The sequence below is a fragment of the Centrocercus urophasianus genome, unplaced genomic scaffold (assembly GCF_019232065.1).
Source record: "Centrocercus urophasianus isolate 14NV4802_14NV808 unplaced genomic scaffold, USGS_Curo_1.0 seq_12, whole genome shotgun sequence".
Lineage (NCBI taxonomy): Eukaryota > Metazoa > Chordata > Aves > Galliformes > Phasianidae > Centrocercus > Centrocercus urophasianus.
Genome location: NW_024884364.1, coordinates 67,809,454 through 67,824,130, shown reverse-complemented (window position 1 = coordinate 67,824,130; position 14,677 = coordinate 67,809,454). Strand labels below are relative to the sequence as shown.

The window sequence follows — 14,677 nt, the reverse complement described above, 5'->3', positions numbered from 1 at the left end:
CATCTCAGAAAAAGAGACATCTCAGGAAAGTCCTTTTGCAGGAAGAAACAGCGAAAAAGACTACTTGTTCTAACTTAGCAAAGAGACTTGTAAAATGATGGTTCTTTGAAGTTGTCTTCCCCATCATTAATTCTTCCATTTACCTTTGATTATGTAGTGGAACTAAAGAAACATAACTTTTCATACAAGCTTATTTTAGTCCTTTTAGCAGCTGCCCTAGCCATACCCTGCTAAGTTTTGAATTGGAAGGTGTTCCATTATTTTGTCATGAAGAGTTTTTAAGGTCCTGACTGGACTTTGCCCTCCAAATAAGGACCGTTTGTCAATAGAACTTCATTGAAATCCTCCTGAGTTAAGCTACTATCTAATGCTGCTTGTCAGCTACTTGCTTCATGTATGAAAAGGGAGAAGAAGATCCAGATCTGTACAACCAGTTCTCAGCTTGTCATACCAAAAAGCTCATCAAAACCTTTTACCAAAGATGGATTCTGATTTTCTCTTGCAAAGTTCATACTGCTTCAGCCAATGTTGCATAACGTGGCATTCTCTTTTATTCTCAGACCAACAGAATCAGATCTTTCCTTTCTCTTTGTGGAAAGTACAAGATCCAAGAGAATCTTACTCTGTGATGTGTCTTGCACTAATGTATCTGTTTCATTAGAAAAGAACTCTGGTTTACTTTAAGACAGTGTTCCATGATATCTCAAACAAGAAGTACAGAAGTAGTTTGAAGTTCCTACTCATGAGAAACACTGGCAGCGGATATTTCCTGGACATCTACTAGTGCCAGTCATGTTTGCTAAATGTTATGTGCTACCTTTGGAATAACTGTCTGCCAATCTCCATTTTGCTCTGGGAATTTGCTGGTGTGAACTTCCTCAGTGTTAATGACTAACCTTCTTTCGAAGGAAAAAGTCAGGATACTTAATTTTCATTCTTTTGTTTCAACAGTCCCTTTATGTGTTCAGAGCCCTTTCGCTTCCTACTTTCTCAGCGTGTTGTCTACTCAGTGTTGGAGAGGAGAAGAGGTACCAGCTACAGTTTTACTCCCTTTATTCATGTGTTTGAGGCATGCAGGAGAGGGCCTGGAGGTGTGCTTCGATGGGTAAAAATTCTGTTCTAAAAATATTCCAACAAACAATACCAGGGAAAGGGCGCCTGTAAAATGAACAGGAAAAGGCTTCTTGCAGAAAATCAGTCATTTGGGAAGAGCTTCAAGCTTTCAGAATTTTTCAGCCTCCCTTGCTCCTATACAGCAGCTTCTTACCACTGCTCTGGTGATGGCCCCACAGCACATCTGGTAGAAGAAAGACAGCTCCTTTAATACAGAGTCGTGGGCCAGCTGAAATCACCACCACTACTTTTGGCAGTTTCTAATAGGCAGTTTCAAATTTCATATAAAAGAATCTCACTAATAGGAGTTTGCGTGATCGGTTAAGTACTGATGAGCATTGAAGGGAAGCAGTGGCATCAGCTACCTCAGCTGTAAATTGTCACTTTGTCTTCAGGACTTTTGTCAGGAAGCTGAGCTTATTTTTTAAGTTTTTTATTATTATTATTTTTTATTTTTATTTTATAATCATTATTGTTTTGTTTATTTGAGCAAAAGCGGTGTTTTTGTATGAAGTTAGCTGTTTGTTTTTAAAATCATGTCAATATTCTCGGAGTGTGGACTTGAAAATAACAGAATTGCTAACATGAGAAAACAGGGACAGAGAAACTGAAGTTGTCAATGCAGCCCTTCACTTTGTTTCTGCTTAAAAATGAGTAAATATGTGCATTATAGAGTCATAGAATCATAGAATGGTTTGGGTTGGAAAGGATCTTTACAATCACGTAGTTCCAACCCCCTGCTATAGGCAGGACACCTCCCTCTAGACCAGGTTGCTCAAAGCCCCATCCAGCCTGACTTTGAATGCCTCCACGGAGGGGGCATCCGCAGCCTCTCTGGGCAACCTGTTCCAGTGTCTCACCACCCTCACAGTGAAGAATTTCTTCCTAACATCTAATCTAAATCTACCTTCTTCCAGTTTAAAGCCGTAAAGATGGAGCCAACCCCGGTCTAGCACCACAGCCCAGCCCTGAAGCCCCTCCTGAAGGCCATGTGTCATAACATGCTTCTGAAACACAGTGCAAGGGTTCCTTAGGGTTCCTTACAAGCGAGCTCAGCTCCAGCTAGGATGCTGTCCTGCTGAATGGTCCCTGTATGCCTGCACAGGGCCTTCTATGACCCAGAACATTGTGTTTTAATAGTGTTGTGATATATACTTGAGTTGTATTTTATGGATTTCTAGCCTTAAGGCTTTATGACCATAAATGCATGCCAGAAGTGAAAAAAACAGACATTAGTAGAGTAAAAAGAGCTTGTATTGCTATGGTGTTAATATATATAGTTTATTTTTAGAACTTCTAGGCAATCATGAGTAGTCTTTGACTTTATCAAGTTATCATTTATTGACTCCTATAGCAACAAATTCTTAAATAGTTTATTAAAAAAAACTGGTGAGAACGAAATTGCTATAATATACAGAATTAAGTGAAACTTCTCATGTTAAAAACAAATTTTTGTATTCTACTTTCCTGTGGCAACATAGTGTCTTCTGGAACTGGAAATTAAATTTTGACAGTCTGAGTGGTATGAAATATAGGGTCCTTTGCTTTTTCTTTCCCATAATAAAGTAATCATTAATTAATTTTTCCGTACTGCTTTTCAGCTACAAACCTTCCACGTTAGGAGGTAAGTGGAGGTCAACACATGAGGAAGGAAGAAATTGCAAAGATGGCAAATGTAATTGTTTTATTTGATTGCTTTTCAGAACAGTCTCAATGCTGGAGAGATATAGCTGCAATAAATAAAATTTATTCTGACATCTGGTCTACCTTTTGCCAGTAATTACCAGGCATTCTTTAGATTTCCTTTTTCATCACATGGCGCAATTACCAAGTTGTGTTGGCGAATGAAGGTATATTAATAAGACAGAAGACAAAAGAAAAGACACAGGGGCCAGAAATAAAGCAGGGAAGGAAATTGACACGTTATGGAAGGACATGACAGCAGGAAACCAAGACCCACATCCTGGATGTATGTTGGTAGTCAGCCAATTCCAGTAGGATATGTTTATGTCATTCGGTCTCTTTGGGCACCATTTCAATGTGCCCAAATGCATTCCAGGTGTGCTCTGTGAAGGCACGGTAGAAAAGTTTGTTCTTTCCCAGCCAATCCTGCTGATGCCATTGATCGATCATAGAATCGTAGAATATCCCAACTCCAAAGGGACCCATAAGGATCATCGAGTCCAACTCCCAGCTTCACACAGGACCACACAAAAATGAGACCGTTTGTCTGAAAGCAGTGTCCAGATGCTCCATGAACTCTGGCAGCATGGTGCCGTGCCCACAGCCCTGGACAGCCCATTCTGTGCCCATAGTCCTCTGGTGCAGACCCTTTCCCTAACCCTCAGCTGCTCCTCCCCATGCCTTTTAAACCTGTATCCCTGTACTTTTAACCAAAACAGTGCACTTTTTGTGTTTCAATCTCTAGCATCAACTTATTCCTGCGTTCATAAATAATTTATATACAACTTAGAGTCTCTTTATAATACATACTGGAAAGAAAAGTTCTCCCTTAGAAAAAGGATTCAAGAGGTAATAGACCTTGAAAAGACAAGAGATTGAATGTGTGGGGCACAGTCAGTATTGGGGAGAATTGAAGAGTGCATTAAATTTTCATCTGTAATATTTGACAAAACTATCTGTGGATTTTTCAGTAAGACACACGTAATCTATATAGTACTCCATGATCTATAAGTACTATAAAATACACTTTTACCTCCAAATGACTATCAACACTTGCAGTAGTCAAACTGTGCATAGAAGCTGTCCATTTTATCTAAAAATTTGACTGCTTGGCTTCTGTGATTGAGATAACAAACCCACTGATGTACTTGTAGCTCAGCTAGAGCTCTTGTAATTTTCAGGTGTGCTAGTTGTAACTCGTGAGTTATAAGCTATTTTTGGTTTAATCCTTTCTCAGGCATCCAGTTAAACTGAGTCAAGTCTTTGCTTGAGTTGATGACATCCAGCAGTATGGAATTTGGACGTTCACAATGGTGTGCATTTCCTGGAAAAACTAATGAGATCAGTCAAAATGATGTAGCTAGGAAGTTGTAATTTTGAGTCTTCCTGCTGTCGTGTGATAATTCTTTTTCGGTCTAACAACAGTCCTTGATTTCCTGACATCCTGAGAAACAGAATCTTCCTGAAGCTACTGTACAGGGAATGCTAAGAATTTTTACCATGGAGCCTGGATTTTTAAGCCCACTTCACTGCAGTATACTACAGACTTGATTTTTCAGGTAACTTCCCATTGGCAGATTTTGCAAGTACCATCATCTGTGTTTCTCCCACATCGCGTGAGCTTTCTTCATGGTGTGATCTGGCAGCACTTGAAATTGATACGCTCACTTGTCGCCTCAGTATTTTCAGTACAGTCCTTTTGTATCCTTTGCATGCAAAGAAATAGATGAAGGGATCTAGACAGCAATTAAAATTCATCAGAAACACGGTGTAATGGAGTGATTTCTGGAAAATTTGGTTTTCATTGCATAAGGGTTGATACTGGAGCTTCTTAATCATGTGTTGTATGATTGCAACATGATAAGGGGTAAAGCAAATGATGAACACTATAATTACAAATAGGATTGTATTGATAGCTTTTTTGTTTATCCCTGATTTTTCAGTCAGTGGATTTTCCTTGGCTGTTTGAAAAAGTTTGCAGCTAATTTGAGAATAACAAAATAGTATAATTCCAAGGGGAATAAGGTATCCTACTAAGCAGGCAGCAAGAAGTATAAATGGTAAATGGGCTATTTTTTCAAAGTTTGGATATTCCATACATGTAGTCCTTTCATTTTCTTCATGTGTCATAGGCTGTATAAGCAATGGGAACGTTTGGCTGAATACAAGAAACCAGATAAATACACAAATGCCCTTGGCATATTTAATCCTTCTGATCTTGTATCGGAATGGATGGACAACGGCGAAAAATCTGTCGATACTCAGACATGTCATGAAGTTCACACCTGCATAAGTGTTAATGTAAAACAAGAGAGCAGTTATTCGACATAGTGCTTCTCCAAAAGGCCAGTGGAATCCCATGGCATAGTAGGCTATCCTTATAGGCAGGGCAATACAGAACAGCAGATCTGAGAGGACGAGATTTGTTGAATAGAGGGTAGTAGAATTTATCTTCTTTCTGTTTTTAAAAATGACAGTGAGGGCAATTGTGTTTCCGAGTACTCCAAGAATTAAGATGAGGCTGTAGAACACAGATAGGATTATCCTTGCTGTATCCTTATGTTCATACAAGTCGCAGGTAGAACTGTTTGTCTGAGAAGTTGTGAAAGTGTCCATTTCTGCAACTGGTGTTTCTGCAGGAAGCTCAGTGGACCTTACATGAAAAAAACAAAAGGGGACATTTTGTAATAAATGCGGATAAACTAGTTCTGCATAACAGTGGCCAATCTGTATCAGAAAAAAGCAAGATTCTAAAAAGCTGAAATGAAACCTTGGTTGAAATACTTTTTCAAGCCTGCTTCCAAAAACAAACAAAAAGACGACTTTCCCCAGCTTTTATATTTTTGATCTCAATCCTTTCACTACCGAAAAATAAAATCAGACAGTGGGCAAAATAACATACCAGAGACGTCATAGAATCATAGAATGGCCTGGGTTGAAGAGGACCTCAAAGATCATTTAGTTTCAACCCCCTGCTACGTGCAGGGGTGCCATCCCTATACCACGCTGCCCAGAGCCACATCTAGCTGGGGCATCCACACCTCCTTGGACAGCCTGTTCACAGACCTCTGAGTGAAAAACTTCCTAACCTAAATCTCCCCTGTAACTCCCCATGTACTTGGAAGTGAAGCTGACAGATGATCAGGAAGTCGACAACTAGTGAAACCAGTCTGAGAGGAAAAAGAAGTCTGAAGAAATCATGTGATAAATGACTATATGAAATCCCCAAGGGTCAGGTATAAAAATAAAATCTTATAATGTATTACAGTTTATTTTTTAGGCAGTTGTTTCTAAAGATGCACTTCGCAATGGTTTAAATTGTTTAGGGAAACTAATTTCTTTCAGTGTTGTTGCTTATCTTATTGGCATTACTCATAGAATCCTTACAGTTGGAAGAGACCTTTAGAGGTCTAACTTCCAACCATCTGGTCCAACTCCCCTGCGATGAACATGGACACCAGAGCCAGATCAGTTTGCCCAGAGCCTGATCCACCCTCACGTTGAAAGTCTCTGGGGACGGGGCATCAACTACATCTCTGGGCAACCTGTTCCAGTGCCTCACCACTCTCACTGTAGAAGACCTTTTCCTTATATCTAACCTGAATCTACCCTCTTTGAGCTTGAAGCCATTTCCCCTTTTTCTGTCACCACAGACCTTGCTAAAGGGTCTGCTCCTTTTTTCCTGTAGCTTCCCTTTAGATACTGAAAGGCTGTTATCAGGTCACCTCACAACCTTCTCTTCTCCAGAGTCCCAATTCTCTCAGCTTGAAAATTATATAATTATATGATTATAATCATAGAGTCATTAAAGACTTGGAAAAGACCTCTAAGTTCATGAAGTCCAACTGTCAGGCCATCCTGCCATACCACTAACCCACGTCCCTCAGTGACACATCTTCACATTTCTTGAACACCTCTCAAGTATGATGACTCCAGCACATCCCTGGACAGCCTGTTGCAGTGCTTTAATAATAACAATTCAGCCTATTTAATAGTAGTGCTAAGAACTGACTTTGGAAATCTAATTGAGATATTGTTTATATCCATAAATTCCTAAGACTACTAATTTAGTCTCTGTTAGGTGGTGCTGCAAAAGAGATATAACCTATCTGAAGTATTTCACATACATTATAATTTGGCAGATTTTAAAAATTGCTTAACCTGCATAGTCAGAAATGACATGATAGATCTGCAAAGTGGCAATGACTTGGGGAACTCAAAATAGAAAAAAATGATTTAGCAGAATTTTGGAAGTGGAAAGGACGCCGTCCTGTTGATATTGCTTCTAGTACAGAATGCTTTTAAGTGTGATGTTACACCTAATAGTTGCACAGCAAAAGCGTCGGAAAGGATGGGGGGCATCTGATTTTACCCCTCGAGCAGCTCTGCAAAATATTACCTAAAGTCTGAAGAATTTAGCTCACAAATCAAAGTGAGAAATCTACTGTTGATTAGTACCATCCTTAGGGTATTTGTCATTTTCATAGTATTCCTTCTTAGTTGGTCTTCACTCAGACTACGTATTTGATCACACTGAGTTTTTAAAGGAAAGGCATGTTTCCCACTCTTGTCTGTGAAGATTAGTTGTGTCTTTCAGTTCTTGTTGGTGAGACTGCTTGTGAAAAGAAGTGAGATGATTTTAGTTCCTGCACTCTCTAAAAAACTTCAGGAAAACTTCCAACAGCCAACCAGGCACACTGCAATCTTAGACTTTTTCTATGTGTTCATACCCAGTTGTAAGAAGGTGACTGCCACAGAATGCTCTTATAAAAGTCTCTCAACACTGTTGAAAGCACCATAACTTCACAATTATACGGTGCTCTATTTATGTACTTAAAAAGAAGAAAAACAAACCCTGAAGAAATTATTCTTATGTGTAATCATGGCATGCTCTCAGCAATCATGCTAGCTATTCCTTTTCAAACTCTTCGGGCTGCTTGTGTTGTTATGACTGTAATGGAGAGACGTTTCTAGATAGTAAATATTAATGCTAGTTTTGATATCAGACATCTTTTCCATCTGGATGACTCATAAAACCTGTCAGCCTGCTTATCTGCAGTTATGGGTTAAAATAGGAGTCATGATTGCTTCTACTTTAATGCAGAATATTATCTGGAGAGAAGAGCTGTTATAAACTTAAATGTTAAATCCATCTGATATCTTTAATTAAAGTATCTGGATTATTTCTGAAGGATTTGCCTTTCAACAGTCAATATTTACAAACAGCTGCAACATTCTGTACCTTAAAGAAGACTTCCAGTAAAATACCTCTCCATTTTTTGGGTTTTAAGCTACACCTTTAATGAAGTATTCATTACCTTTTTATTAACTTGTGGAAGCATTAAAAGGTTAGTATCTTCTTTCATGTTTTGATGAGATTATCCTATTTACTTCGGGTTGTTCACAATTAATTTACCTGCAGCGCTTTTTGAATTATACAGTTTGATCAGACTTTGGCTTAGATTGGCTGGGGCATGCAAGGTTCTCTTTTAAAGAGTAAACCTGCGTAGCTGGTGATGGATCTCAAATTCGCGATCTTTATATCGCGGTGGACTCAATGCAATAAGATACATGAGTAAGTTACATTACATGTGGTAGGAAGAAATGTAGCATGTAAATACTCTATCAAGTCTATTCATGCACAGGTTGTAGGATAGACAGGTGGGAGAATTCTGACGGATTAATGTATGGTGTTCTGATTCTTAAACATCTCGAGGAAATAAGTTGCACGTCAAGAAATGCGAACACTGCTTTCAGGGTTGGAAGTCAAATCTGAACTGGGAGTATTGTGACTTGAATAGAGAAATTGAATTGCTAATTATCAGCTCTGTGACTGCAGTGCAGTTTTAGGAATATCTCAAATACCTTAGAGTGTCTCTTATAGGAGCATGTAGCATGGCTTGATTTACTAAAGTATAACAGGCTGCTTTTCATAGAAAGTCATTTGTGTTTGTGTAGGCATCTGGATAAGAGTCAGTGAGAGATTTCAGTTTGTTCTGTTTCTCTTATTTGAATGCTTCTGATTACTTGTTCAGATTCCCAGCATGACATTTATTTTCTACTCCTGTCTCCCTTGATATTTAGGTAAAATCATTTCTTCAGAGCTTCTCTTTGCATATGATTAAGGTGTATGATAAACTGTTTTATTGCAGTGACAAACTACAATACATTCACAGCATAATTTTATTTCCTGTTCTCTGTAAAGTTATGGTAGTTTTTACTCATAAATAATGTATATTTGTCACATCCATTCTTCTGTCTGTCAGTGTTTGTATGGTTTAGGCAAAATTCTGTAATTTTAGTCATTTCTTCTGACATCAATAGTAGAATTTTATAAAACCTTATCTACTTTTGCATGATAAAGTAGGGTCTTCTACTTTAATGTTAGAACGTAATGTTGCTCAAAGTAGGATGTTCACCCTTGCATAGAAGCATGGCTCTGTTGAACAGGAGTTGCAGCCAGGAGAGTGCTTGTATCCATCCCTGGTGCATGGACACACACAGGGAGCAGCCATCTCAGACAATTCTTCCTTCTCTTTACCCTTGACACAAGACCACTAGAGCTACATTCCTGATTCTTAGTGAAGTTTTCTAGTTCCACAGTGGGACAAACTGGCCACAAGCGAATCAGAAGAGTGCTGAAGAACCACAGCTAATGTACCTCCCAGATGCACACATTGGTGCTCCTTAAAGGAGGATGCCAGCAGGCTCTTCTGCTGGTTGTGGGAGTCAGCCCTGGGCTGGGGGTCCATTTGGTCTTCTGCTATCCCCGAAGTATTTTGCATGTTAATGCAGGGTACAATACTCTATATGAGTTCTGTTTCTATATAGGTATGTCTGGACATTTTGAGCAGTCACCATAATGTCTAAGTGCTACATTTCCAGAATATATTTAATATTTCTTAAAAACCCTTGAGATTCTATATCCATCTTGGAGCTCAAGCAGATGATAAAGTTGCTGCCATCTGAAAATGTAATATACATCAGCTGAGCGTCTTTGTACATCTGAGTTGACCTGGTGTAGGGAACCTGCTTTGGCAGGGGGGTTGGACTCGATGATCTCTCGAGGTCCCTTCCAACCCCTACAATTCTGTGAGTCTGTGAGTTCTGACTGTTGTTAGATGAACTCTACTGACATCAGCAAGTTTTTCAGCTTTTCTTGTCAATCTTGAACGGGGCTGCACTTAAAACAATTTCTTCATAAAGGGTGTCTGGACTATTAAGTAAAATGAGGTTATTTTGAGTCTCATGTTTTCTATCAGGTCAATATTTCTTTGCAGCAATCCTTCATGATCTATCTGTTACACTTACAGAACATATGTCATCTTCCACAGAACATATCTGAAGAAAACAACAGTGGCCCCAGTTTCGGTGGCACTTGTTTTTAGATTCCTAGAGCAAAACTGGAGAGTGTTGCCTCCTTATTGCTGCAAACCTCACAACAGCTGATCAGTGCATTAACTTGATTCATAGTGGAGTTACTGAGTTATATGCCCTCGTTGTAGTTTATGAATACGTCAGTTAATTTACTTTACCAATTTAATTATTTTGTAAGATATTGCCACTTTTTTTTTCATAGGGGTACGTGATTTTAATGCATTAAATATTTAAAATTCTTGTCTCTTTATCAGTGCCTTTATCAGTATTGTAGAGAAAGTTTGTCTGCAGATACGCAGGATTCAGTGACACGGATAAAGCTCTAATGCAAAAAAACCACTTACTCATTGATATTGCAAGAGGTCAGTGTTAACGTTTTAGTTATTTGCATATAGATCCCACTAGCTATTCACTTATAGCATATTTTCCACAAGGGTGTTTGGTCTTCATTTGGAGGACTTGAGAGAAGGAGAATTAGCCCTTTGTGCTGTAGTAGTGTTTAGTCAACCTCCCTCCTACATCGTGGTCGCCTCTTATTTAAATAAATTTCTCCAAAAGCAGTTTGCAGTTGCTGTTTCTGTTGAGACTTTCCTCTCGGAATAAAGATTGCTTTAATAGCCCCTGTCCACCTCCAGGAGTATTTGCATAGTCTCATTGTTTTGACAATTCAAAGTGAGCTTCTCAAATGTCTCAGTGAGAAAGAATAGTCTTGGGACTTCTGCTCCCATTCCTGTTCAATTCCAGTAAGGGAGAATGGGGTTCCAGATGGCCTTCACCTTCCACGAAACATGCTCACCACTGTGACCCCCCCTTTTTTGCTCAGTGGACTATGTGTTTGAGGCAGAATTGGGCAGCATTTGCTAGAGAGCTTATGACATGATCTACCTGCAATCCTGAGTGATTCCCAGGTTCACTGGATCCTGGGATAACTGCAGTCTATGGCATGGCTCTTGTTCTCTGCTTCTACCTGGGAGGAACATGCACCTGGCAGAGTATGAAGTTAGTATTGTGCCCAATAGTATTGTGTCTTCCAAGCGGTGCCATTTGTTTCTTGGTGTTCTGTCCCTTGCTCTCTTCCAGTTTTAGTGTTGCATTTGCTTTCTGATAATGAATGGACAAGTGTTGAAATACACACACTCAGTTGTGAGTTTTTCTTTAGCCAGTGACTTCATGAGATTTGTTAGATAGCTTGCTTTTAACCTGTTCTATGTGGTTGATAGATATTTTATAGCAATAATAACCACACAGGTATCACCCCTACCCTGGCTTCTTTCACATGTTTACCTGTGATGGCCTTTAAACATGGAATACTGTGTTGCATTCATTGAACTATGGTAGTGGTAAACCTAAGCTATAAGCCTACAATTATAGTATTACAAACTTAGATTACACCGTTTAAATCATGTGCAAGCAGTGATAAAAAGCTCTCTCTGTGAGCTAAATGAGTTTTCTCCTTGCTTTCATCTCCTGCTTTTGGCAGAGGAACACCATCTGTGGAATTTTTTGGTTTGTTTGTTTGCTTTTTTATTTTTTATTTTATTTTATTTTTTTGCACTGTGGGAAATACTATAAAAGGCTTTAACTGGGTGTTGTAATTTAATGTGCGATTTGTCTGTCTGTCTCTTTAATAATTTTTACTCCTTGAGGTAAATCTCTGGTCCACCTGTTCACTATCTAGTCTAAGAACAATATAATTACCTTTCTTGGTAAGGCATGGCAGATCATAGATCTATCCTTGCTCTTCACACAGCATGATTTTTTGCATCACTTTGAGATGGATGAACAAACTGTATTGGGGAATAAAACTTTGGGGTATGTATAAATGATTTAGGAGAAATGATTGGGAAATAGATTTCTATTTCCTTGTACTGCCTAATTTGAGGACTTTACTGAGCTCTGCAGCCCTCTATAGATCAAAGCTGTGTAAGCTTTAGTGAGTTTAAAAACAGAGAAAGATGGGAAATATGCAGTGCTGCGGGTAACGTGTTTATTTTTTTTTTCTTAATTTCTGAAATTAATTGTTTTCTTTTGACCAGTAATATTTTCTGTCTGAAATCTTAATTTACCATTATTGTGATCCTCACTGTATTATGTGTTCTATGTACTTGAAAAATGAGTTTTTTTCCAACCATCTTACATATATTAAAAAGTGTGCACGTCAAGTTGCATAGCAGAATGCTTTGTTAATATGGGAAGGTACATTTATCTGAGAAAGCTGCATTTATCTAGGCTTGGGACAACACGTGGCTTCACAAAAGCTGAAGCAAGAGACAGGCGTTTCCTAAAGCTTCCTGTTTCTTTCTAGTGCTGTAATTCTCGTATTCTTTTAGTACATTATTTTCAAAGCTGTTAAGTTTCATGTCCAAACTTACAGTGACTGAATCCTCACTACTCATGGCTGATTTTAGTGAGATAGTTCCAGTCTAGTACTTTTTCCTAGTAGAAATCCAAATTTGTTGGAATACTAAAGCAAAATGTTTATATCACTCCATGGAGAACCCAAAGTGTGCATTGCATGAGTTAAATTCTCTTAAAGATGAATAGGAAGAATTAAAATATTCTTTAAGTGAATTCTGTAACAGGATTTTTGGATGCATGCTATGTAGGATCTTTCTGGTTCAGCTTTTATCTATTACTACCTGCTTTACCAAATTGCATGACAATTTCATTTTGTATTCTAAAATAATAACAGTTACAGTAAAATAAGTGAAATGGAAGTGAAGGAGTTGAAATGCTACATAAATAGTTAAAGGCAAAGAAGAAGACATGTAAGTGTCTGGCTCGTATCTGTTGGATCTTTCTTTCCAAATGTGATAACTACGAAAAGTGTAAGAATTATCTGACCTAAATTATATTGATCAAAGATGCATGTTAATTTTTACAGCGATGCTGGTGCTGAGAAGATTAACCTCCCTTCAGCTTACCTGCCCAAGTCTACTTAGTATGAAACGGAGAGGCTCCGAAATATGGCAAATAAATAAAAGCCACTAACAATTGCACTTCTGCAAGTAGAAGAGGAAAAAATGGTCTAATAAGATACAAATAAAGACTTTGTATCTTAGAAACTAGAAAAATGCAAACCTTGAAGATATGTGTATATATATATGTATATACATATATGTTTCCTGAAGGAGTGATATGGAACCTGTGCAGGTGCCGGCTTTAATTAATTTCAGGGATTAAAACTTCACAACTTTAGCTTAAATTTATTATTCCTTGCATGTATCCACACTCCTCATTCTTTGAACAAAAAGGGATAAGACTTCAGCTGTTAAAGACAAGTTCCCAGCTCCGTTTTCAGTACCTTTGTCTCTATTCTGGAGGAGCCATAGAAATCTCAGACCTCTTCTATTCTGTGTTCAAGGGCATGCATGCATCTATTTTTTTCCTGGTAAATGCTTGCTTTTTTAACAGCCTATCTGGTTTTACCATTATAACATGAAAAAGTGTTTAACATGAAGGTGTAAAAAAGTCAAATTACTAGTAATATTTATTTAGTTTTATGTTATGAACATCAGTAATAAGGGGAAAGCTGACTATGATTCAGAAAAAGAATGCCTTCAGAAAGCTTTCAAAGAAATGGTAGAAAAGGAATTAGCTCCTAACATTTTAGATTCTTAGAACACTCTGCTACAATATTCAAATACGGGAAGAGCGACTGAGGAGCTCTTGAGCTGAGAATAGAGACAAGGAGCACATCTGAATGAGCAAGCTGTGGATTCATTACCATGTTACAGATTTGTTTTAAGGCTCTCTCCTAATATTAAAGTATTCTGCAGTATTCAGTGAATGACTTGTGAATTCCAGTGTTCCACTTACTACTTCAACAGCAGTTCTTTTGCATTAGTATAATTTAAATTACTTAAACTAAACAAAACCCTGAGATAATATAGTATCAAATATTTCTTTTTGATTGTCAAATTAATTAGAAATTTTCTTATAAGAATTTGTTATTATAAGAAAGCGTTAGAAATAACTTGATATTATGGATCATCATTAAATGAAAATGAACAAAAGGCATATTAAGATAGCAATACAAAATCTGACAGAATTTCCTCCACAAGCCTCTTCTCTCCTGCCACGTGAAAATGTTCAGTATAATGCAAAAAGAAAGCATCTTTCTGGAGTTGTTTGCTGACATGAAAAAAAGAAATATATATATATCTTTTCTGTACTTACATATCTGCAGCTTCTTAGATCCTGTGAGCAGTTAGTTAAGGGCATTAGCAGGATAGCCTGACTGTGAAAGTTTACCCTTGCACATTGTTTTCAAGAGTGATTACGTGAGTCCCTTTTGTGGGAGGGGTAGATTTGTTCATGTGCTTCAAAAAAAAACTTGTTTGTGTGCTGGTCTTGATTTGCTGGCTACTGTCATATGGGATGTGAAAGTGTCTATTTTTACTTCTTTTACAATTAGTCTGCTCAAAAAGAGTAATTAGGAGCACCTCCCCTCCTCCCCCCGACCCACAAGTTGCGTATTACTGACTGTCGCAGAAGGGACTTT

At 38.1% G+C, this 14,677-nt stretch overlaps 2 protein-coding genes across 5 annotated transcripts in view; one reads left to right on the top strand and one right to left on the bottom strand.

Annotated features, from left to right (window-relative positions):
* The window catches only part of UBAC2 (UBA domain containing 2), a 93,708-nt gene that overhangs the window by 40,006 nt on the left and 39,025 nt on the right, over positions 1 to 14,677 (top strand). The window lies entirely within an intron of this gene.
* On the bottom strand, positions 2,783 to 14,435 carry LOC122155543 (G-protein coupled receptor 183-like). The gene is made up of 2 exons (XM_042809465.1): positions 14,353 to 14,435; positions 2,783 to 5,449 (listed from the first exon to the last, which is right to left on the bottom strand). Coding segments are annotated over exons 1-2 (1,116 nt in total). The 5' UTR covers positions 14,355 to 14,435; the 3' UTR covers positions 2,783 to 4,335.